The sequence below is a fragment of the Poecilia latipinna genome, unplaced genomic scaffold, assembly GCF_001443285.1.
Source record: "Poecilia latipinna isolate Pla-1442-1.1 unplaced genomic scaffold, P_latipinna-1.0 Scaffold623, whole genome shotgun sequence".
NCBI classification, from domain to species: Eukaryota; Metazoa; Chordata; class Actinopteri; order Cyprinodontiformes; family Poeciliidae; genus Poecilia; species Poecilia latipinna.
Window position 1 is genome coordinate 119975 of NW_015113239.1, and position 27011 is coordinate 146985.

At 38.3% G+C, this 27011-nt stretch overlaps 1 protein-coding gene across 5 annotated transcripts in view; it reads right to left on the reverse strand.

Moving 5' to 3' along the window:
* vti1a (vesicle transport through interaction with t-SNAREs 1A) overlaps positions 1-27011 on the reverse strand; it is a 148116-nt gene that overhangs the window by 74606 nt on the left and 46499 nt on the right. For all 5 annotated transcript variants that reach the window (XM_015043276.1, XM_015043274.1, XM_015043277.1 and 2 more), the window contains one exon: positions 26906-26990. In XM_015043276.1, the coding sequence (XP_014898762.1) occupies positions 26906-26990 (85 nt within the window). The remainder of the gene's footprint in view (positions 1-26905; positions 26991-27011) is intronic.

The window sequence follows — 27011 nt, forward strand, 5'->3', positions numbered from 1 at the left end:
TGTAAAAAAATACTTACGGATAGAATTATCGCACTAGGAAAATATCAGCGTGTAATGAATCTCCCGTGACAAAACTCCAACTGTACTTTTGCAATCACAAGTTAGAAAGTTGAAGTTGTGTATAATCTTTTTAAAGAGATAACCTGTTGGGCTCAATATGTATCCGTCATTACAGACGAGTGGGAGGTGCAAAACTGAGTAAAAGACGGATGCAGGAGGTGACAGAAAAGGACGGTCCCGACTGACATGTTGAGACGTAAACAGCTGATAGTTATCCGGTCGACAAGCTTAGGTTTGTGGTGTTGTGAGTTGGGTTCAGACGAAAATGATGTGTGGGATCCGAAAGAAAAACAAAATCCAGAAGACATTTTATGACAGACAACCATCAGCATTTGTGCAGAGGAGTCAGATAACAATGTCCACAGAAAGGGTCATTTTGATTGCTGACTTTCCAGCGAGACTACACTTTTCCTAAAACTATGTGACATAAAGAACATTCAGCAGTACTGTCAACTCATAATTTTGACTGGAATCACTTAAAAATAATTTGCTAACCCTTGTTTAACAACTGAAGATTGGCATGACCTGTAGAGACCAAGAGGTGTGCACATGCCTGCATTTCTCAGCTCAGGTTGTGCTCTCCAAATAAAACAGACAAAAAAAAAAAGGCCCTCATCTAATTAAATTACAAAAAACAAAAACAAAAACAACACTGCTTCCTGGCTACGCAGTATTCATGCCGTATATTACACACAGACAGTACAAACACATTATGTATAATGTATAGCCCACTTGCTCACCACATGAGAAAAATATGTACATATTCCAAAACAATGAGGTGGTACACCAGCACGAGTGGCAAAAAAGGAGAAGGAAGAAGAGAGAGTCTGTTTTTTTTTTTTATGTGTGCAGGCAAGCTCCTGATAGTGACCCCATACCTCATCTCCAGGGCATACATAAACATGTGTGAGTGTAAGCGAGCCTGTGGATTATAATCAGAGAGAAAAGGGAATCAAATTTATTCTGCAGCTGCCATTAATATTTCAGAGCCGTTACTGTAGCCCATGTGAAAGAGCATGAATGATTAATTTAGACATCACCTCTGTCACAATCCTTTACCAGGCCCAGTTCGTGATCCACCTTTTGAGAGTAGTAAACAAAAGGTGGCTTCTGCCTCGTTTTTTTGTTGTGGTCTAGACTCAGCTGTTCCTGTCTGGCAGCAAAATCGGGCGCGGTGTGTTGTTGGACAAGAAGGCTGCCTTTTTGTGGTCTGCCTGTGACAGTCGGGTGATAGGAGGGATCCACAGCCACAACGGGAGGCAAAAGTTGCAGTGGTGTTAGTAGTAAAGGAGGGCTTCGTCTACAGTGATAGGTGTACGCCGTTCGAATCAGCAGATTCAGGGACTCTAAGAGATTTGGGGTCCAAAGTGCAACCTAGGGCAAATTTGCAGCTCCTGGATTGATTTAGTGTAGCACACCCACACAGAATTATTACAATTATGACCAACAAATTTAAATCTGGAACATGTTTAGGTCAACATAAAGCATGTGTTTTTTAATAACTTAACAGTAATAATTTCATAGTAAACAGGACATCATTTAGCAGAAGAAAGAATTAGCAAAACTTGTTTTAATTAGACAAGCATGCAAAGTCTTTTTTGTCTGCAATGATTCACACATCCTTTCCCTACCAAAAGAAAAAAAAATCAAATTACTTTATTTGGTTAATAAAAATTCTGGATGCTTAGCTTATTCTTGAGGAAGAAAATAAATTCATAGCAGAGGTTTTTTTTTATTTTATTTTTTTGACCCACAAGTAATATGACTTGACAATTTTATCCCAAGTGACAAAAATTTTGGACATCATTGACTACAGCTATTCTGCATTAACTCCAGCTGTATGATTAAGTTCTTTGTCCTGCAGATTATATTATATTACATTCACAAACTGTGTGCCTTTTGAAGGAATCAGAGTAAACTGAGGTTTAGTACATAGTCCAAATGTCTGTCTCCAATTAAGAATATGCACTGCTTTCCCAACAAAATACATAAACATTTGTTAAAGGGGAATGCAGAAGTACAGCACTGCAGGTCTGCATACCTGTCTTTACCCTTTATTCCAGGTCACATTGTACAAATAGGCATCCATTCAAAAACTAATAATAATAATGCCAGGAAAAGTTTCTAGGTGACAACAAAACTCTGGGTAACAGTGTGAACCACACACAACGACCTGTTAGTCTGCTAAACCAGGTACATCAATAGCCCAAACACTGACAGGTGCACATTAGTCCCTCATCCCAAGTCGATGGATGAGCATCTTAGCTGCTGATGGATGGGGAGGCAACCGTGAGGTCCTATCAAACTGACATGTGCACCATACCTGTGTTTTTCATTTGTGTTTAGGCTTTGTGTGACGCTTGTCTGACAAGTGAAGATCACAAGGAGACAGGATCCATCTATCAGGCCACAGATACCGCTGCTGCTGACTCCAGAGCCTGAGGGCGTGGTGAATATACATATATATTTATATATATATCTTTTTGTGTGTGTGTGTGTGTGTGTGTGTGCGCATATGAGAAAAAGTTGTAGAGTCAACAGTCTATATTTATCTAACAAGAAACTACAGACTTTTTTTCTCCTGCCCTCTTGCAAGAAAACAAAATTATATCTTTATGTGTGCCTTAGAATGTAATATAGTAAGCATTACTCTGCTTTCAGCCTGTGTGAATGTGTTCGTGTTTGCGAGGCTACCAGCAGAGCAGTAAGCCCACGGGGGCAAAGCGAGAAGGAATGACACTGATGCGATGTGTTGGCATGTGCCCTCGGGTGGTTTTGGTGTGGCTGTCATCTTGTTGTTTTCACACAGCCTGCCCCCTCCCTTCGTCAAACCCCGCATTATTCAAATAACGCGCCCAAAAGTTCTTTAAATAATGAATTCACAGCTAGATGGGTTGATGAACAATGATGGAAAAGAAGGGTGTGTTTGTTTATTGTTTTTTTTTATGATTTGCTCAGATTTCCTGTTGTTTTTTTGGACGAAGTCTTTGACAGGCACTTGTCTCATGGGAGATTGAGCGTATCAGAAAAATAAGCACCAGGGTTGGAAGGATGCTGCCTTGCTGGGATGTGTGTTATTGTTGGCGTGTGTGTGTGTGTGTGGGGGGAGGGGGGTCTGTCGTAATGAAAGTCAATCAATTGGTTGTTGTGTCTTTTAAAAATAAATAAGTTTTATTCTCTGAAATAGTTAGCTGTGTCGGTCAATAACTTGAAAGAAGCAACCAAGTGTGTCAAGAAGTCAAATTCGACAAGAAGAGCCAAAAGATGCATTGCTTGCAAAATAAAATAGAATGAAGTGTAAATCAAAACGCACACTTGCCAATACCGATACACAAACGACAGAAATGATAATGAAAGAAAATCACATATTAGGTCCTACATTCAAGACCTTCTTTTTCACATATATACGAGGTACAACACCTCACTCCTTTTGCTCAGCAAATCTCCATAGCTTATGAGACCCAACGAGGTCAACGTGCATCTGAAACTTCCTTTTCTTTTCTGAGGAAAAATAAAAAAAAATAAATAAAAAAAAATGTGTGGGACTTGAAAGAAGTAGCAGCAGCTCGCTGACTCTCTTCACTATAGTTCCTAAAGCCAATCCAGATCAATACACAGCCATACATACCACAACTGGAACAACTCTTGTCAAAGGTTACTCCTTTTTCTACTGTGCTATTCTCTTCACTTTAGCAGGGCGGAGGAGGATGAGGGAGATGGAGTAAGGAAGAAAAAGAAAAAAAAAAACAAACAAATGAGACGGCGAGAGAAAACGACTTCTGAGAAGTGAGAGGAAAGCAAGAAAGATAAACCTAAAACGATCTCCTCTCTATAGCTGCGGAACTCGGTGCTAATGGGTTTTGACACACCGCCGGCAGGCCAAAGAGAGAGGGGGCCAGGGGTGAGTCGATAGTGGTGCGCGGCTGTGGCCAGGGGCAAGCAGCCGAGGCTAGACCAGACCCCTGGTACCAGCATGGGCTGGGGGCCTGACCACTAATCATTATAAAGTCAATGAGTCCTCTAGCGCTTGCAGCTACATTAGCCTTCCCAAGGAGCAAACACCACCTAGTGAGGGCCATATTGTGCACGCTAAATTTATACAGCATGTCCTGTATTTATGCCAAGCTCTGCAACAAGAGTGGTATTCAAACAATAACTACAGATACCATCTTGGTGGCATCCTGACTAATTTAGATCAGCCCTGTTTCTCTTTCCTCTTTAAAACAGAAGGTGTCTTTCTTTGCTAGCAAAGTTAAAATAACAGTTATTGGATTTTTGAAGGACCACTTGAAGCAAAATTATCCCATTTTTAAAATTTCTAATGAGTCAAAAATCTAAATACTGTTAAGCAAACATGCTCAGACTAAGGCGTGAACAGGGTGGGGGAAAGAAATCGCTGGCTGTATTAAGTAATATTAAACCTCTATTCCTTTTCCAGATGTAGAAAACAAAAGCAAATCCCATACTTTCCAAACTTTTCAAGACTACGTAGCACAATTTCTTGATGCAAGCCATGTCAGTCAGTGAAAGTCTCCAGACTTTGATGGTGTTGCTCTATTATTAAGTGCCGACACATCTTCCACCCTAACCTGGACGCCGTCTCTCCTGAGACGCCACACAAACTGGTCCCAGGTCAAACTGGGGCTCGGCGGCGTCACCTGGTCCCCATGCATTTTTTAATGCCTCAAACCGATCCTGACACACAGCCTCCGACTGGACTACCAAATGAGGCAGAGTTTCTTTAATTGGCAAAAGAGCTCAAATAAAGGAGAGTCTGCGTGACTTTAAAATATCCATATGAATTTGTGTGATGAAGCATTTTTTTTACCCTTGACGATTCGTAATATACTAAATCCACACCAGTAAGCTTTGCCCTTGTTTATCCACTCTGTAAGGTCACAAAGCTTTGATCTTATTAAGATGAAAAGACTGAGGCAAGCTTATGGGGTTAGAAAAAAAATAAAACATTTCAGTTATGCTGAAATTTTTTCTTAGTTAAGATTTATACAGCTTATTGCAAAGTATTTAAAAAAAGAGAGAGTTAATTTGTAACCATTTTTCGAAAGTTATGGCTTCAAAACTTGGGGACTTTTCCATTATTCTGTTCCTGTGGAATAAACTTCTTTCAATTACATTCCACTGAAATAGCAGGGGTAACTGGACTTTCCTTCATAGAATAACCCCTCCCCTGAAATTTTGTCTCCCCTGAAATTTTGTGGCCTTTCTTTCACCAGTTGCCCAGCATTCTGCAGCAACAGGTGAAAGAAAGACCACTACATTTCAGGAGTCTGAAAACAGTTGTGGTTGCAAAACCCCCCCACAAAATCATCACACTCTTCACCACAGACTTATTGAAAGATATTCAGCATCTTGATGTGATCACTGAAGGACCTAAGCTTCCTCAAAAAGTAAAGTCTGCTTTGTCTGTTCTTGGAAACAGCTTTACAGTTTACGCTTCTGCTGCCACAGTAGGAAGTGTTAGACCTAACCCTGTTTCTCCTGAAATCTATAATCATTGATTTTTTTGTTCACTTTTAATATGAGACGATTGTTTTCAGCTCTCTAGTCTCAGCTTCTTGTACATTTCTTAAAAATACGACTGCTAAAATACAATATCTATTGATTATTACAGTCATGACAATGTTCTCCATTTCATTTATTACAAGAATCCTCGAGTGATCCTAAACAGAATTAAGAAGGTTTAGAACATGTGAAGAAGGATGGATTGCAAAGATGTTAGATGCATAGACTAGATGAATAAACACAAAAGGGAAACAAAATATATAATATGAACATTTAGGAAGTGTAAAAGCTTTAAAACTGGCAGACGTTCCTTTTATTTTCTATTCAACTTGACCCAAATTCACTATAAGCTTGGTTTTCTAGAGCATGTCCAATTAACCAGCATTCTTTCAATGTCCTTTCTCTGTTTAAAATTAAGTATGGAATCATACAATGACCATCACACACGAACTGATTAAACTATTTTAAATATTTACCATTAGCTAACAATTACCTACTCTGTTGAGCTTTGTGCGTAAACATAAAATGAGCTAAAATGTGTAAAAAAAAAAAAAAAAAAAAAAAAAACCTTGAATCAATAGCCTTACAGCTTCTTAGCTCCACTCTGATCAATATGCATATAATCAAACTTTTTGCCAGCATTACTTCCACCACTACGCCCATCGATTGAGTTCATTGATCCTGATGCTCAACTGTCTTTTAGGAGCGGATGGTATGGATATTTAGCACAAGAAACCCCATCTGGCCAGCTTTGTGAACTTTGACCTTTGAGCTAATCCTCAAACAAAAGGTAGAACTTATTGGAACCTATACAGTCTGACCTGGAACCATCCCAAAGGAGGCCGACTGAAAACAGCATGGTGTCAAACAAGACCCAACAACTCAGACCAATGTGCCCTTGTAGGCCTGGTTTCTACTGCAACAACTACAACTCTCAACAAACCTAAGTTATTCAGCTGAAGGCTGTGCCTGCCTGAAGTCCAACTTTTTCAGACACTGAACAAAAGCATTGGTTGAGCGAGATGGATAAGATCAAAAGTAAGAGATGACGAATTTAGAGCAGCACAGGGAAGAAAAGGAAGCGACTAAGGGTCAGTGAAGGAGGGGCAGGCAGGACCCAGGTCTGGTGGAGGATTGGGCGTTCAATGAAGCTCTCCACTGATGTGCCGCCGAGCTCTTTGAAGGGATTATTAACACATTTTGATTACTCTGGTCCAGTTGTCACAGAAAATATAACCTCCATCAGGGCTATAAAATGGAAAGCTCTTTTCTTCCCTCATCTACTCGCGTTGTTGCTCCTTTCACTCCCCGCAGACCATCTCATTGCTCTGGGATTGACTGGCTCAAAGCAATCCACTAATTACAGTCTCAGACATCTTGAAGAATAATCTTTCACACTATTATTCTGATGGGGAAAACACACCTATCTGCAAATGCAGGCCCACACGCTGATATGGCGCTAGGTCTAATGTCTGACAACATGCAGCTGGTTGTGTGCAATTTCCTGTAGTATTTGAATAATTATAGAAAACGTGGTGCGAAAGCAGGAGAAAAATGTAACAGGAAACCATATGTTTCAGACACCAAGCAGCTGGAGAGAATTAAAACAAAACAAAAAGCACTTTGGATTAGTTTACAAAGTGCTTGCTGCTGCTCCCAAAGGAAAGCATTCCAAAACCAGAATAGTCAATCAACTTGAGAATATTTCCACAGTGAATAGTGGTGATGACAGCACTATCCACATAGTATATCAATGATGAGGCCTGGGAAACACGTGAGCTGAAGGAATCACAGACAGCAGTGACTAAAGAAATAGAAACTGGACTATAATGGAAGGGATGCATTCATTTTTTTAGGTTCATGCCAGACGGTTTTGTGGAGGACGGGCTTTCCAGACAACACCTGAACTGAACTAAAGAAATATTAGACCAGACAATACTTATCTAGCAACCCTGAACAGGAGCACCTAGTTTACGAACTTTAGATCCAACATTAGATTATTTTACTTCTTTTGCTCTTCCCTTTGGTTTGTTACTTTGTTTGCATTTCCTTTTAATTCCTGTAAAGCACTGTGCTATATAAATAAATAAATAAAATTACCTTACCTTATATCGGCATTAGAGCAATTTTCTGGAAGTTAAGACTGGATTAAACAATCCTGGCGATGCCAGATGTTGTACAATAGAAAAATCAACCAAAACAATAGTCTTTTTACCCAGAGAAAGGGCCAAATGTTTGTACTGATTTCAAGACATTTGATTAATAAAGTGTATTGTGATTAGCTGAAAGCCACAAAAGACAGAAATAATCCCCTCTATCACAGTAAAATTAATACACTTGTTGAAGTGGTTTACAAATCTATGATGCATTCACTTTTAAAGAGATAAAATGCTGATAAATGGAAAAAGTCAGAATTATAATCAAATAATATCTAAAAAAAGGTAACAAAGCTAAAACACAGCATGACATTGAACTGAAGTTTGGAATAAAGCCAAAGATTCTCAGCCAAGACGGAACAATTAAATCTAGACCTTACACAATTTAACAAAAGATGCCAACATTTGAAAATCAATCATATATTACTATTTTAAAAAAACTAATTACAAAAAGCTGAGGAATTTCTACATCCAAGTCCATGCAGACAATGAATAGCTCTGTTTGCCATAGGAAGCAGGACACATTTTTATTCATGGGAATATCAGCTGCAACATATTCATATAGTCACTGAATTGACCAGGAGAATATGAATCTTTGCAGTGCAAGTTGGATTTAACTTAAAAAAGGGAAAACAGTCAACTTGATGTCTTGTTAGTGTTTGAGCTTTTGACTTCTGAGATGCACACGCCTACCCAGCTTCACACCCTGTCACTTCAAGATTAAATGAAAAAGATGCTAACAGACAAGCAAACACGCATTTACGCACTGAATAAAAGCATTTTCCTCTAAGAACTGAGTCGGGAGGTTTGTTGAAATAAAAACATCAAAAAAAAAAAGGCAAAGAAACTTTCAGTGAAAAAAAAAAGCATAAACAGAAGAGCGGCTCTAAGTGCAAACCTTAGCATCATTTACAATGATAAGCACAGCTAATACACATGAGAGGGAATGCTTTTTTATTAGACCATTAACTTCATATCATATTTGTGAAATGTATATTCATAAACAGACTGAGGATTGTCCAAATGGGATATATTTATAAAGCACACTTGATCTGTGAAAAGGGTCAACGTGGCTGACATCAAAGGGTCCGAAGTGGGAGAGGTAAAAGTAGGCCAGGCCACGGCCTGGGAGAGAAGCGGAGAGGATACAGAGGACAGCAATGGAAAGGAGAGAAAACAGGCCGTACGGACGGAGGGAGAACTGGAAACAGAGGACGGTCCCAGGCTGGGAGGAGCTCAGGTGCGAGTTGTGAGGAGGCACCTTCTGTTCATGGCTTTAAGGCCCCTGTGCAGACAGAAGAGGGGGCCCAGACAGACCCGGGTCCTCTTGTTTGGCCCAAATAATCCAGGTGGCTCAAGACGCGTGCCCATCGCATTCAACACATGCTTTAATCTCACAGACTGACACATAAACTGTAAAAAGAAATGTACCCACTCAAACACAGTTCAGCACTAATAGACAGGAATCCAAGTGAATTATACCACTGAAAAGTTATTTTATCTGCTTTTTAGGATTTGGTTTTGAATTTCAGTTCCACTGAAAAAACGAATACTTCGTAAGACCAATAAAAAAGACAAAAAAAAAACAACAAAAACGTTTTAATGCAGAAGTTTTAGACTTTTGAAAGGTATGTCAATGCTCTGTGCAGCGTTTGCACTGAACACTTGGCTGAGGCTTGCTTTGTATCAAGTCCTGCATCGATGTGGTGTGGAACGGAGGCCATCAGCCTCTGGAACATCTGCTAAAGAATCTGGGTTGCTTTTAAAGCAGCGTCCAGCTCGTCTGTATTGTTGGGTCTGTTGTGGTTTAATTTAGGCAAGTTGGGAGTTCGCTGGTTGGTAAAGCACAGGGAAACCATGGTCATTAAAGCTGATACTGGTTCTGGTACTTTTGGGATGGTGGGCATGTGCCAAGTCCTGCTTGAAAATGATTTCAACATCCCCCAAAAAGCTCATCAGCATGAGGAAGCTTACGACCCCAAATTATCAACAACATCAATTCTGTGCCTCTCCATTCCTCCTGCAGACTCTGGGGACTTGTTTTGCAAATGAAGTTCAAAATGTACTTTGATAGAAACAGAAGGTGTTGGGATCTCTTTGTAACAATCAATTTTAAAAAATTTTTTGTAACTAAAACGCTTCGGACATCTCTGGGTCAGTAATGACTTTTAAAGCACAAGTAACAGGGCACTTGTTCATGTCTCAGATGCATCTTTTCTCTTAGAAAGGCGCTGACTCCAGATGCAAGCAACGGATTGAAAATCTTTCACAAAATGGTGTCTTTCCCCTTCCACTTAATTTCAATTTATATGCTTATATAAAATGAATCTGGCTGTATGAACAGCCAGATTCATTAGTAATAAACTTTGATGACATACAGTTACTGTGAAGAGCGTGAATGGCAGTCAGTTGGGTAACTTTCAAGTCAGTATTCCTTCTCCATTGATTTGTAGTCCATAAGGTTATATTCTTTCTTTATTGGTCTTATGGAATACTTTTTTTTCCAGGGAAAATTAATTTTGAGGTTTTTATTGGATGTAGCCATAATTATCTTAATAGACACTGAAATATATCATTATGTGAGTAATGACTATATAACAAAGGAATTTGACTTTTTCACCTAATTTAATTACATAAATTTCCTTTCCCATGATATTCTAATTCTCTAAGATGAACCTGCAACTCAAAGTTTTGTAGAAGGAAACAATATGTCATGCAACAACTAAAAGACATTCTGGTGCATTTCAACAAACAGATGCAATCTCATTGACTAATCTTTAAAGGTTGCCTCTAATTATTTCCCACAAAAGTATTTTGATCAAAACTCTTACAGTATGTGACTGATGCTGATCGACCGAAAAGTCTTGTTTAAAGCATTCCTTCTTTTTGTGTTACGTTCTCATTTTCTGAACGCTTGCTGCCACATGTCTGCAAAACAGATGCAACATCCAAGCCTAATGTGTTGCAGAGGCTGGAGAGAAATATCAAAGAGGAAACAATAGATACTCATGTACAAAACTGTCTCTGTTCACACTAAATTACTACCTACAATGATGAGACATTACTGGGACATTAAACACAAAGAAACTAAATAACTTGCAAGTAAAATGACCAACAGGTCCGTTCATTGGTCCATTTCCTACTATTGATTTTTATGATTCCTCTGTAGTTGAAGGATTACAAAGATGCTCCTGTGAACCTGCACAAACTGAACTGGAAACAAGTCTAGGTCCGCTCTGTGGTATATATTAAAGAAGACAGTAGGCATATATTTGAGGTGTTAATGTCTATAAAATTACGGGAAAGTTTTCAAAAGGTTTTAAAAATGATAAAATGTTCCAGGGTGACTTAAAAGTTCAACATGATGGAGGAAGTACTGCACTTTTTGCTGCACATCGTCAAGAAGCTAGCTGAAAGAAGGCTACTGTCGCTACCTCTCGCCCAAAACGTTAGCTGGAGATGGGCAACAGCAACCCTCCCGACCCCACTGAGGTACAAGGGTGTAAAGAAAATGGATGGATGGATGGAAGTTCTGAAAACCAAACTTAGTGCATTCTTAATCTATATTTTTACTCAAGTTAATGTATATGACAATAATCGGATAATGTATATAAGTGTATCTAACTGTAATTTGTAGTAAAGTATGTTATTTTAGTAGCAGGAGGGATAATTGTGGCTAAGAAAACATTTTTATTTTTATTTTAGTAAAATAAAAAAGTGTAATAATGTGGTATCTTTAGCTCAAGGTTTTCATAACACAACAATCTCATGTCGACCAGTGCCCTGAATAATTGTAGAAAAAGGTACAAATTTTTGCAAAAATGAGAAAATAATGACGTACATTCCTCTAAGGATCATCCTGACAGATTTACCAAACAAATAAATAAAAAAGAAACTTTTCTGCTAGAAAGAGGATGAAACTACTCAAATCAATTACATCAAAGATAAAGCTCACATATCGAGACTTGTTAAGTTAACTGGATTCATGTTCCAAAGGTAGAGTGCCGGAGTCATTGTTGTCATTTGACGACGGCTGCGTTTAAATTGGGAGTGAAATCCTCCCCAGGAGAGATGGTTCAACCTGTCACAGCAGACTGAGGGGACAGAAAAGGTTTTTCTTTGGAAAAAGACACATTCAGACGCATACACACTAAACACAGTGTCTGCAGATGTGTAAGATCTTAATCATCATCACCGTCATCTGCTCTGCTCGTTCAGAGTGTGTATGTGGTTCACATGAAAGGAATGCAATTCTTCCAAGACACACTCGGATGCAGAGATTTTCCCTTTGCTCTGAATTTGCATAAATTCTGCGTGTCTGGCCTTTAGGAGGCAATAACAATTATTCACCAAGTTGGTTGTTTAAGCTCAAATTCAAGATGGCCATCTAAATAGCTCATTAAGACGGCAAACCACCTTACATAAAGCACACTGGAAAACTGGAAAATTCAGCATATGCATGGACTGGTTACTGGCATTGAGGATATGCTTACTGTGGTTTAATGAGATGCCAGACAAAATGATGGAGTGAGAGGAGTTTCCTTTCTTCATAAGACAGACCCTCCCTCACTAGTTACTGTGCATTGACAGTCAGCTGGCTGAAATACGGCATCTACAGGTTTCCCTCACAACAGGGACAACTAAAAGTGAGTTATACCTATAATAATCAATGTAATATTTGAGCAACAGCGGGGAAATTATCTTTTCAGATTATATACTTAAAAGTAATTACATCATAATATGGATATTTGTTTTTAAAAAAATCATACTTAAGGTTGTTACACATTTAAAGTCTAATGTAGATAATACTGAGAATTTGTTTGCCTTGCTTTGAAGAGAAAGTTCAACTATTGTATTTATTTATTTTTTTTGATGCACTGAAACCATTTTCTTGGACAGAGGTTTTACTGACGTCTGTCTGCCCACATTTTTTTAAATTAGTCTCTACATTTTTAAAGTAAGTCTCATTCTGAAGGTACATTTTAATTCTAGTGTTGTCTGCAAAATATTTTGTATATTTTCTCTTTCTAAGAGAGCTGCTTTTATGATTTTAACAATTCATATTTCATTATTTCTATTATCAACTTGAATCATCACAGAGGAGCAATAAAATAAGACATTTAAGATATTCCACATACAAATCAAAAGTTTATACATTCTCAAGATGATGTGTTTTAATTCCTTCTGTTAATCTACTGCACCTTGGTAATGTAACTAAGGGCAGAGAATGACGAGAATTCAAGTAGCAAATTGATAAATTACTCAAACAAATCCCCCCCCCCCCCCCCCCCCCAAAAAACAAAAAAAAATTTTTAAAAAATACCAAAAAGAACATTCCTGCGATCAAATGGCCTTCGTCAAACATTTTCAAAAGCCTACATCAATGCATCAACTTTGTTCTGTGTGTAAGTTGTAACTAGGCACCTACGCACATCAAACTTGAGATGTGCCAGACCGAGGAAGGTGTCCCTTAGGCCGTCTTAGTCAGTCTTTCACAACTGCGCTTTAAAAGATGGGCGACAGAACAGTGCGCGGCGGTTGGCCCCGATTGATGATTGAGTAACCCGAGATCATAGAAGTTCTCGTCGAGGACTTGCCGCCGCATAACTGCGCATACATCAGCCCTTCAGGACTACAGCTACACACGTCATGTGGCGAGACCGACTGATGTGAACATGGGGGCTGTCTGGACTACTTAAAAGAAGTTTGCAATGCAGAGGTCAACAAGCAAAGACACACACACAAAAAAAAAAAGAAAAGAAAAGAAAAACTGACAGGACAAGAGAAGACGACTTTGTTGCTGTAAATATGATTTTAGATGATCATCTCACAACTTAAATGCACAGTAAATGCAGCGTACACATCTAAAAACAAAAAGATCCATGATAAAGATAAGCAAAAGACAGATATTAACTAGATAACCTGGACAGGCACAATCTCATGAACCAAACTAAATAAATAAGTTTGTGTTGACTGTGCAAACACCTTATTTTTAGGAACTCACACAGACCCATCCGCATGAATACGTGTGTGTGCGTGTGTGTATTTGTGCATGCACAGAGGCTTCCTTTCAGGACCCTCTTACAGGAGAGCGAACAGGCAGCGACTCCATCCTAAAGCAGCTCAAGGGCGCGGCCTATCTACCAAAAGGCAGAATGCATGAATAGAAATTGTTGCTTCAACTCAACATCGAGTCAGTACTTTGGTTCATTTATAAGGGAGTCAAAGAGTTTCTTTTTGTTAGTTTTTTTTTTCTTTGCAGAGAAAGCAAAATTCAGGTAATTTAAAAATCTGACAACTCTTTTATATCTGATGATGACTTGACTTCAATCCAGATAAATTGATTTATATAAGATGAATACAATCAATTCCTAAAAAATGTCATTTAAAAAGGTTTAAGCAAACTGTTATTTCACTCTGATCTTACAAATGTAAACTGTGGTCATTTTGGTCAACACGTCACCAGACGCGTAAATTAAAACAATGTCAGCTTCCTGTTTGCTCAAAACTATGAAGCAGAAGCTCCTACTCCCACACACACACACACACACACACACACACACACACACACACACACAAATCGCCCAGAAAACATGCCTGAACGGGACACAGAGCACTCCTAAGGTTACCCCCCAGGACAGCAGCTTTACCATCCCACTGACTGACAGATGGGGCGACCAGCTGACATCTCGGACCGGCTCCGTTTCATGTTCCCCGGGTGTCTTAAACGGGCCGGCGCCCCGTCAGATGGGCGCAGAACGGCCAAGGAGGAGGCTTCTTTGACAGAGGACGGGAGGTGTGCTTCTAGGGGTTACCACAGAGCAACAGAGAGGCGAGGAACAGACGGAGAGGGCTAATGTGCTTCACTGTGGTTGGACGTTATAATTGTGCATCGTGCAGGGGTGGTGTGTTCTGAGAAGGTCTATAGAAGATGCAGATTTTTTTTTTTTTTTTAATGAGCTAAAGACCACATTTAGCTCTATATGGCTTTCCAACACAGGATCAAATAGTAGCCTCAAGGCTGCAGCCAACATTCATTTATGCAGGAGTCATGATTAGTTGTTGATTTCTAGATTTACACCATAGGTTATTTACATCTAAATGTGTGAGCCTTTTCTTACTTCAAAACATGCCACTTAACAGTTTGCAGACTTTATCTGGTAAAATGAGAAGTGACAAAACAAACCAGAATCTTAATCGATCCAGATGGGAAACGCTCTTTAGAAGTGAAAACAATGTGATTAACAGAATAAAAATCCCATAAGTACAGGTTTTACTACTCTCTGGCATGTATGTTATTTACATAGTAGCAAAGATCAATTCACATGGAAGGTTTTCAAATTGTTAAGCAAACAGAATTTGTCTCAAAACTCCACATAAAAATATAAAAGCACCAAATGATCTTGTTCAAGTTTATACATTCTTAGTATGAGAGTAATTGGGAAAACGCCTTCAAGAATGTGACTGTTACTTGCAACTTTTCATGAAAAAATATTGTTTTCATTTTTCTTTTTTTTGTTGTTCAATTTGAGGCTTAAAAACAGGCATTTTAAATGGAATAAAACAACTTTTAAGTACTTGTGAACAGGGTGGGAAAACATTCCATATTCAATTAGACATATTTATGCATCTTTTACAATAAATTAATACAATTACATTTACCCCTAATTTTACTGTTGCATAATAATGAAATAAAAATTAAGTTTTGGGGGTTTTTTGGGCTGTTTTTCTGTTTGCTATTAAGTTTGTGCCATTCAATACATTCATTTACAAAAGTCAATAGTGGCTAAAAGTCCACTTTTGTAAAATATGTCACTGATAGATTTTATCATATTTTCACAAAATAAGAGAGTAAAATAAAACTGTTACTGCTGCAATAAAAAAAAAGTTGAAAGCAATTTATTATCTCAAAATATAGTGCTGATATTGCAGAAAAAAAAGACCTATTATGTAGCTAAAGTGAGGCAGGATTGAGTTTTAATAGTACTTTTATTGTTGAAATTAATATTCTTGATAAATATTCCCTGATGACAAGGTGGCACCATTGTCTATCAGTTCTTCTCTTTTTTTTTTTTTTTTTTTTTCGCCTTTTTTTATTATTCATTTATTTGTCCGTCCTTTCTGCTTTTAATATTTCAGTGTCTCAGATGTAGCGGCTCTTTAAAGCGCCCATAGGGGGGCTGCAAGTCCTTGCTTTTGTCTCCCATTTCCTTCTGAAACTGTTTTTCTTTAACCCTATGCGGCTCTTCACAGTTGTTGTCTTAGCTCTCTCTCCCCCTCCGTCGCTCATGCTGTTGTTTTCTTCCCTCTCTCCCTCTTTCTCCGTCTCCAGCTCTTCCCTCCGTTTTCTCTGTGTCAGACAGAGGTCAATGCTACACTTTTTTCTCCTGCACGCACCGAGGCAGGGGGTATCTTTTTTTTGTTACTGTGACCTAAAAATAGGAAGAAAAAATGATTTAGGGTTGGGACCAAGGTGCCTTTTAAGATATAGCAGCAAACCACTATCTTGCTACTGAAGGGTGCTTTGTATCTAGAGATAGAGGCTGGATTATATCAAATGATTTGTAGGAGACATAATTACAAAATAACTTTATTTTAGGAGTTTTAAAGACAGAGGTTTACTAAAACTGGGTTAACTAGCTGTTATATGTTCAAAAGTATGTCAGAGAACAAAAACAATATTGTGGGAAGTATGGTTTGAGGTTAACTTTAAAAAAAGATGCTGAACAGATTGTTCTGTTGGAAATGTTCACAATGGTAGTTCAAGAATTTTACGGAGCCCTCCAGGGGACATGGGGAATTTTTTTTTCTTTTTCATTCCCTCGCAATAATCTACTGATCAGTTCATGCGGCATAATTGAATACTGTAAGCCTTTTTTACGGTGGCCGCCGTACTTTCTGCTTTAATACAAGCTTATAAGGTTTTTCCATGGACTACTGAGTTATTATCGCGGGGTAGTAAGTCATCTGATTGTCTCTGTTGTGTTCGTAGTCTGAATGGTTTAAAAGCTGCTTTCAGTGCCGTTCCATCTTAGCCTTAATAGGCAGAAACATGCAGTAAATAAATCGATTTTCAATCAGTTTTTTGCACCAAAGAGTTAATAATAATAAACATGTTTTATTATTATAAAACACAGCAAACTAATGGTGATAGAGGGCCGCACTGGATTAACTCGGGGAATCTCATCTGTCCGTGTATCAACCAACGTCTAACCTCTTCTTTCTTCTGTCACAATTATTGATTTATTTTATTTTTATTATCATGGTCCAAACTTTGCGAGGACTGACCACCCAGCTCACCCGCTTCCTCATACACACACAAAGCCAGCAGCCAGTCACCTTCCCATTCGTACCTGATGACGTCACGCCCACATCGACACGCCCACCACCAGGTGTCAAAGCTGCTGCTCCTGTCATATCAATAATGACTTATTTCATTCATATGGCTCTTACAGAGCCTCAGTGAAACGCCTTTTGCGAAGGAACGCAAACGTTTTGCGAGGGAACGCAAAAGAAAAAAAAAATCCTCATGTCCCCTGGAGGGTTCCGTAGAATTTGATTCATTTTTACTCTCCTGTTTTTTTTTCTTCCACATTTAAGGTTAGAAACACTTTGTTGTCTATTAATTACAAAGCAAAGTTCTACTTAAAGCTTTAAATCGTGTCCTAAATGTTTAAATGTATAAAAAACATAACCCACCCCTGTTAGATTTCCATTTTGTTTGTATTTCTCAGATTTGATGTGATGTTGATTCTCCACAATTCCACTGAGAATCCAAATCTTTTAAAGGGGAAAATGTTGAAAACAAAAAAGCGTCAACGACTTCACCCCCTTGAATACTTTTTCACAGCACCTTTTGATTTTTTTAATTTTTATTATTTAGATTTCACTCTTACTGAGTTCACACCTAACCCTTAATTAGTAATTCTAATTACCTTAAAGTTCTGCTGTCCTTATGTTGACTTTCCTGAAATTCTTTCAGTTGCAGAAAGGTTAAAAAGTTAAAAATGTGCCAAAGGATTTTGGTGTTTAATTTAGGGGAATGATACAAAAAATATAGACCAGTTATTACTTATTAAGGCACAAAGAGGTCAATTGTTGGAGAATAAAAAGCACCTGGCTAACATCTTCTGAAACCGTATGTGAGAATGTGTTACGTTTAATTAAACCAAGCTCTGGGCCACCATTCAAAAAAGGGTGTTTGAAATTTAAAGAAAGGAACACCAAAAGAACCCCATAACAACAGTCAAGCAAGGTGACGGTAGCATCATGCTCTGAGGCAACTTTACTTAAAATAAAACTGCATTTTTTCCAAATGTACTTGTAAACTGACTAAGTTACGTGCCGTTTCAAACCTTACTGTGTCTGCTCGAAAGCAGAATATGAGGGAAGATCATATTTTTCAGCACCACAGTGAGTCACCGCACACATCCAAATCAACAACAGAATCGTTTCACATGAAGAAAAAGAAAAACTGTACAGTGGCCTAGTCAGAATCCAGACCTGAATCTGACAGGAAACCTGAGGGTTCCCCTGAAGAGGGCTGTGGATGAGAAATGCCTTCACAATCTGACACATTTGGAGCACTTTGCCAAGGTAAAACAGAGAAATCATCAAGAATAAAAACTGGAATTAATTCAAGGGTGTTCAATCTTATGCAACCAGGTTATTGCAGGTTTCATTTTCTTTCTTTTTTTTTTTACATTTTTCCCTCTGACAGACTGTTTCAGCTGAACTGTACAGGATTTAGGTCACACTAAAAGATGAAGTTTAAAACTAATTTACACTCTTTTTTTTTACACCACATAAACCTAGCATTTTTACAGGAGTGTCTTCACTTTTAAGAGCTGTGTGTTTTGAGTTAGCATTTAGAATCTGTTACAATGTTGCTTATTCATAAAAGAGCTAAATTTGTGGTAACAATATTGCCTCACGTTTGACTAAGCAGTGAAGCTTAGATGAGCTGACTAGTCAGATCATTACCTCCAAGAGTCTCATTATGCTGAGAGGCTTGTTGAAACTAATAACTGGCTAAAGGTCTAATTATTACATTTTCTCATAATTTTATTACAGCTATCCATAACACTTTGGGAGGACCTAATTGAGGAACACAAGGAGGGAAGCAGTGGTAGTTTAGCAGCAGGTGGATTGAAGCGCTACTGAGGAATCAAGATTCAAAGAAGGTTCGCGTTCACGAGTTTGCAACTACATCTTGGAAAAACACAGACTTCCCCCAAAGATATACAAAAATACTGGCTCACAGTCACAAACACACACTTGAGTTTGTTGGTTCAGCTCTTCCATTGAAGAGCTAGCCCACCATTGTCCACGCAAAGCCTTTTGTCTAGCTAGTCTGAAACTAGAGATTGCACCTTAGCTACCGCAGTTCAAGCGTAAACAGTGTTTTCATGCCCTATGATAGACACTGTTGCCAGTGGACCCCTAAATCCCTGGAACAGCTGAGTCCTAGGGTGTCAAAGATAATGGCGATTTATTGCAGTGCGAGGTTTTCTCGTTGCCTCCCCCTTCCTTTTCCAATCGTCCCTCCAACCCCTCCTCCCCCCTCAAACAGATTAAAATTAAGCCGTAAACATGTGAGGACGGAATTAACACATTTACCGAGTCTCCTCTTCCCACAACCCATTTTCACTCCAGAGCGGCTGATCCCCGCCGCCGAACGTGGGTGCAATTTTAATGACTCGCAACGTTTTTGAAGTCCACATGAAAAAAGCGACGTTCGCCGTTTGTGGCGGCGCTAGATATGGCTAGGCCATGGCCGACTATGATTGGGAGGGGGGGCTGGGCGGGCGGGGGGAACGCACGCCGCCAACTCGGACTCCAGGCTCTTCGATAGGATCGGTGTCATTTTCCTCTCCACGATAAGACGCCTTGCTGACAAGGTCCGATTAGGAGAGAAAAAAAATCATTATTGCTACCCCTTTCATCCACCGGGGGTTTACCGATAAACAGCTCACCCACGGCTAGATTTGCTGAGAGCGAGATGTTGTACGCAAGAAAAAATGTATATATATATATATATATATATATATATATATATATATATATATATATATATATATATATATATATATATAATTTTTTTAGCAATTGTTTAGCTTTTAGAAAGCCACATAAAAATATTCCACATAAGAAAAAAATAAATCTCTTGGCTGAAAACTCAAGCTGTGAAATATTTAAGTGCCAGCTCTTGCCTCCATTAATAAGACATATATCAAATGACTTATATTCTTTTTCAACCCGACACTACACACCAATTGTTTCAGCCTACAAAAAACTGGATTGATTATGCTGTACCTCAAGGAAAACCACTTTAGCAAACGTCTTTTAAAATAGAAAATGAAAGGAAGTTGTTTAAAATATTCAAGCTACATTCTAGAGCAAAGAGAATGAACTAAAAACAAAGCATAGAAACATTATTCAGTCACATTTACAGTTTATATATATAAATATACTTCAGATTTTTATATATTCATTACGTGACAGAAGAAAAAAGCTTTAAATAAATCATATAACTTATGAATTGATCTTTTTAAGAGTTGAAAAAAATGTAATTATTTTTATTCACATAAACATTTAGAAATGCATTATGTAGGATTTCATTTAAGAAAAACAAAAAACAATACTGCTAAATTGGATGAAAATATTTTTAAAAAAGTATAGAGTGATTTCGATTCTCTTTAGAGACAATAAAGGCTTGTGGTTAAAATACAACATAAGGTCTATTAATGTGATGCATTATGTCACTTGTTAAGCATCTGGCAGCAGTTTTTGAGTAGTAAGCACGACTTTGGTGGCACGGCACAAAAAAAGAAACACCAAGTCTGATCTTTAGAGCGAACAAGGAGAAAGAAAGCAAGCGGGAGAGAAAAAGAAAGAAGATGGAGGGGGAGAGATAGAGAGTCGGGACAAACGTGCTCTGTGTTACTGGGCCACTCCAGCACCCATGGACTCCCAGCAAGACTCAAAGCCACTCTCTGCTTCAAACAGGAGTCATGAGGATATTTTTTTTTTTTTCAAGTTTCCCCAAAAAGCACATTTATTTATTTCTCGTCACTCTCCCATTTGTCTGTTTATTTCCTTCTGCCCCGGTACCCCTCATGCCGTCGTTAAAACCCTGATGATGAAGCCGCCGTGTTTGCCCTCCCCTCCCTCTTTTAATACCACGGCAGCTGAAAATCAAACTCCTCTAAAACAAATTGATGTACCCTTTAATACAGTCGTCACATCATCACAGGGTCCTTGTGTGTCTGTCTTTGTGACGACTGCAGGGCTGCTTAGCTGAGCCCAGCGATGGCTGTCACGGTTTAGGTTGCTTCAATGATTCATCACAAAAAAATAAAAACATTAAAAAAATAAGGAAGAAAGAGAGTTTCTGAGAGTAGAGAGAAAGGAAAAGGGGAGAGACAGAAAGAAAAATCCCCAGGATCATGGCTGAATCACTGAGACCGTTGATTGACAATGTCTAATCAGATTATCTCCAGCCTAATAAAGTTGACAGCCTGCAGTGTTGCTCTCTACCTGGCATGGTGTGAACTTTAGGCTGGGTCGGAGCCCTCGGGGGCCCGAAACCTGACCCTCTCTGCTTATCTAAACAGGACTGAAATCAATTCCTAATGAAGTGTTTTCATTTTGGAGGATTGATTACAGACCACTAACCAACAAGATGCTCACCTAAGAAGTTCCCTCGATCTCTTACCAGTCAGGTTTTAAAGTGGATGAGAAATTTTGTGCCTCCCTCTTTGTTTCTGCATCTTAGTTATTTATACTATATAGGTTTGGAATTAGAATAGCTTAGGTTTAAGGCTGTGTCTTGCATGCTGTCTTAATGCTCATGAGGAAATTATTTCAGGAGTAAAGTCTTGTATTTATAATTTAACTGTCATTGCAAATATGAAAAGACTCAAAGGTTAAAAAAACAACAACAAAAAAACAAGACAAACAAAATAAAAACCCACATAAACCTGGATATTTTGAAGGTTGCATACAAATAAGTTATCTTATTTCATAAGGTGAACTAGGCTGCTAGTAGCTGCTGGAGGTAAATAACTAGCCTTGCTGTCCCTTCTGTATGAAGAAGAAAACATATAAAACCATTTAAAAACCCTTTGCAGTACAGCTATAAAGGTTAAAATAAAGACACATTTAAGACTGGGGAATTTTCTAGGCATTAAAATGCCCCTGCTATGCATTTACTATGTTTTAATTGCACTTAATAAAGAATGAAAAAATTATCAGCACAATTACCAAATAGTTTTAACTGCAATTTAATTTAATAATTGAACTGAATCTCCACTGAATTGCACATTTGCTGTTAATCAGTATTGTGCCTTTGTAAAAAGACCTTGGGTCAAAAGCAAAAACTCTTTTCCAACTCATATCCATACGTTTCTCTTCTTACTGAAAATTTAAGCCGTATCAGGCAGTTTATCAATAAATTTGCTTGTTTTGTTCTTAAAGAAATTTGAGGCTAGCCTTACTCTAATAAATGAAGAGTAGAAAGGTGCGATAGCAATTCACTGTAGCTTTGATGTCTTTACAGACATGCTTTTTCTATTTCTAAACAACCAGCCATAAATGATTCAAAATCTTTTCAAGTCTGGAGCTAAGGGCCAATATTTGGCATGCCTTTGATTAAACATCAGTCTTCACATTTGACAAGCCTTCACATTTGGGCATTTCAAATACTCTTGACTCAAATGTCTTTAAATTAGCTAACTGCATGCCCTCCCCCTTTATTTATCGCCCCCTTTTAACTGGGCTATCCCTCATGTCTGCTTGGTGGAGTGCCTGGGCTTTTGAGGCAGTGCTCTTCACTAATACAGTTCTATATTTTATTTATGAGACAAACAGAGAACCCTGGTTTCTTGAGGGTGCGTGTGGTAAATAGCTCTGCATGTCCAAAAAGTCTCCATGATATCCCTCTGAGGGCTCTCACTGCTTTTGGCAAGCCTTTGTTTTCTTCCAATAAACACTGGAGATGTTGAGAGCGAAGAAAAAAAATTGGGGAAAAAAAAAGAAAAGAAGTCAAAACAGCAATCATAAAATGATACCATGTAGAGACTCATCTTTTCTCAGAACTAGGATTCCCTTATTTTTGCCTAAAATGTGACCTAGAAGCAGCGTAGCTTGTTTTTCTTCTTGGTCATTAAGAATTGTACTCTTAGCAGTGAGGAGAAAGGTGAGGCTATGAAGCGTTTCTATTCCATCTCTCTGTTCGAGAACACTCGCTTTGAAATAAAATGTCTTTTTGTTCCACTTCTGATCGGTCTGAGGAAGTTCTTAAGGGTGACAGTGTCACAACAGCTGAAGAAAGCAACTTCAGATCACTGCAAATATAACCGTGCTGAAGTCCTTTACATTAAAACAACATATATTAGGGGATAGTTGAGATGTGTAACTAAAAACACTTACAGTGTGCCTATAGAGATTTTGGTGGAACAAAGACTTAGTGCTTTAATTATTCCTGTTTAAAAGTTGAGGTTGCCATACGTAATCATTCAAATACACAAACTTTATTGGAAGGAACATAGCAAAAGTATTTCTCTATTGTGCATGAATAAACTGTCACGTTACCTGGGTTTTTATTATTTTCAGTTTCTCTTCAGGTGCAAAAAAAATAAATAAATAAGTAGCCACAAATCATTACAGTTTTGGTAAAAGTATAACCACAGTGTCTCTGTTAATTGATCTGAAGTATGTCATGATTTTAGGTTAATATTAAGTGAGACATCTGATGAGTAAAATTATCTAAAAGAAACTAAATGTGCAATTAGGTAAGATTAATCAGCATTTATATCTTTTAATATTTCTATCTAATAATCTAATACTGAGGTAAGCTATATTGCAAAATACGTTGTTTTCCCTGTAAAATCTCATACCTAATTTTACAGCAGTTTTCTTTTGTATAAATTTAGCTCATCAAGCATAAATCAGAGCACGACGACCAAAGAACATATTTACGTTTTGCAAGTTTAGATCAAGTGCAAGCAATCATTTATGAACATATTGAGATACAGCAGACCTTTAAGCACACTTATATTGTTTTGTCCAACTCAAAAAGTTTATTTTTATTCAAAAACTTAGACAATAACAACAATTTTCAGGTAAAGAGCACTTGAGAAAGATAAAGTAAGTTTATGATTCTAAAAGAAGAGGAGAAAAAAAACTGACGAGTCAGAACAAGATCAAACAACAACAGGGAACACACTTCATTTCAGCCCTTTGGCATTTCATATTTTTCTAGCTTTGGTCATTTTGTACAGGAGAGTTGAATATAAAATATACTTGGCTGTCATGTGTGCAGACTGTGAAATAATTTATTCCCATCTTTGGGACACTTAGTAGCCACTTTAAAAACTTAAGAGTTAAAGAAACGTTTTGTATTCTACTCATAGCTCGTTAGGAAACATGCTTCCAAAAAAATCATATATATATTATTTTCATACATAATGAAAATAAATAAGAGAAAAACCTGATCAAGTCCAGGGGTACTGAAAGTAGGAGGAGGAAAACACACACACACACACACACACACACACACACACACACACACACACACACACACACACACACACACACACACACACACAGCATTGGTACAAAAACAAATTATTTTGGTAAACAGGTGTTTCTTCACCCGCACTTTGTATTAACACTCTGCCACTACAAAACCAAGTCACTACTAAAACTGATACTGATTCAGACTGGGATGCTACAATCAGCACACCTGTCAAAAGGTCTTGTTGTGCGTCAGTCACACTTATTTGGCGAGGATTACAAGATAGAAACTACACCCACAAGTCGATTACATTTTAATGCCAGAATAAATATGCACTCCTCTATGATTTTGCATGGGAATGAAGAAAACACAATGAATCAGCAAGTATCATGTATGGGCTGGTTATTGCTGTCAAGGAATACCAAAGGTTAAAAAGGTTATGGTTTCAAACGGCTGACATTTCATACTGCTAAAACATTTAACACCTCCGCCCACAACCTGTTGCTTGCTGTGCACTGCCAGCCAGTGGGCTGAAAGAAGGCTGCTTCACTTTATCTGGCTTACAACAAAGACAAATGAAAAACTCAAGAGTTATGGTGCGGAAACCATAACACTTGTTTCTCACATTCTGCACAATGTTCTGCACAATAAGTACTTGAAAACTCCATAATGAGCAATATTTAGAATAATTTTAGCAGCACTATAAACGATGTCTGTTTTTTTCAGTTTCAATAAATATTTTAGCTTAAAATGTTTGAAGATTAAGAAACTTTTTTTTTTTACATAGAGTATTAAATGGACAATGGATGAAAGCCCATATTGTTAAACTTGCTATTTACTCCAAAAAGGAAAGTGCTTTCAGCTGTGAAAATTGAGATAAGCAAATATCTGTCTGTCAGAACATGTGCTTGTTTTTTCTCAACAAAAATATGAAATTGGCAATAATCCTAATCATAATCATAATAATCAAATCTGCTTTCCTCGTTTCTCAAAAGTTTCTCATTTCAGCTTTCACATTAAAAATTACAATTGTTTTGTTATTACTATGGGTAAAAAGAAACACAGGTGTGATGTTAAAAGTGTGAAAAATTGCCTCTTGGCCTTTTTCAAAGTTTACATGAAGCTTTTGTGTTGGCTGTTGGTAGTCAGAGGTATACTGTAAATAACTGAGTAACTAAGTGATTTTTTTAATTTAATTTTTGCCCACTTTGTAAAAATGGCTTGCAAAAATTCACTTCCACTTTTGAGAGCTTTGCATCAAAAGCAATCAATCAGTCTCGTAAAGACTGCATAATCTAAATTCAATCTATGGCTTGTGCTGATTTATTCCTAATTTGACCTGGAGACATCGCCAGTTCAGGTTGTGCATCTGAGCGAATGGTCTGTATCGACAGCAGAGTTAAGGAAAGGGTCGTGGATAAAAGAAGCAGGGTGAAGATTCCCCACAAACATACCCCACAGCTGGTGTGCGCCAAGCCAAGTGTGTGGGACTGAGCAAGGATAAACGAGCATTGTTCTCACCCTGCCTCACACAGTGTGAATAAGACAGCCAACCGGCAACCCGGGGTCAAGGGGCATGTGGCCGACACCAGCAGGAGAAACCGCTGGGCCCAGTAGGTACTGATCAATGTTAAGCTAAGGGCCCAGCAAGCTGTGAAGCAAATGATCCAAACAAGCTGTTGTATGAGATGCGACTGGGTGAGAGCAAGAAGAAGAAGAAAAAAAAGAAAAAGAAAATCCCCCAGCTGTCGTAGAATTCTACACGATCGAGAAACTGGAATAACGTCAGAAACAACCGAGGCGTTTGAATCAACATTTTTAGGCAGACGATGCAGACTGCATTTATGAATTCGTGAATGCAAGTCACAGGGAACATCAAAAGCAGGTGGTCCACATGCAAACCTTAGTTGACTTGAATTATTAAATCTGTCGACGTCGCACGCACCAGCCACCCCACGATTATAGTGTAAATTGACAAACTTTTCTCCAAACTACAACGGAAGCCACAGAAAGCTAGTAGATGCTTCAAGAATGAGCTTTGATATCTCTCTGAGGAATACACTGTGCCTCAATAATGTGGTGGCTGTCAGGAAGGAAGACAGGACGGGGGGGAAGCACATGCTAACTGACTAAGTTTATTTAGGCTTCCAATGAGATTTTTTTTTTCCCCTATTTTAAGATTAAAACCACCCTTAATAATGAGGAATTTGTTTTATTTTTCTGTCCGTCCCACTCCTAAATTAAGAATGATAACATTGTTTATTTTCATAGACCTCCTGCTTGAGTAAAAACAGAAAAAATCTACTATAAAACCCAACACACTTGCATACATAACTTACAGACACACAACTATATGGGTACTTGAATTTTTTTTTTTTCCAGGGGAAGCGGCTCCCGATATGCCGACTGTACACTTCTTCCTCTCACCTTTGATGTGCAACCGAAAATGTCATCAGGCGTCAAGGAAAGATTCTTTTTTAACAGTCCTCCCCACACACAATCCAACCCTCCAAAACACACACACGCATCCACCCACCTCGTGTGTGAGCAAGACAATTTGCCGTTGCTCACTCATCCTCGTTGCTATCTTGAACCCCCTCCCTTCACCGCTACCCCACTCTTTTCCAATCCATAGCAGAGTACGTACCAGTTTCTACTGCAATCTGATAGCCGGCCTCCAGTCTCCGAGATGACCTTTCCAGCCTTTCTGTGTTGTCCAACAGATGCGCTCTCTGCAATAAACAGAGGGAGAA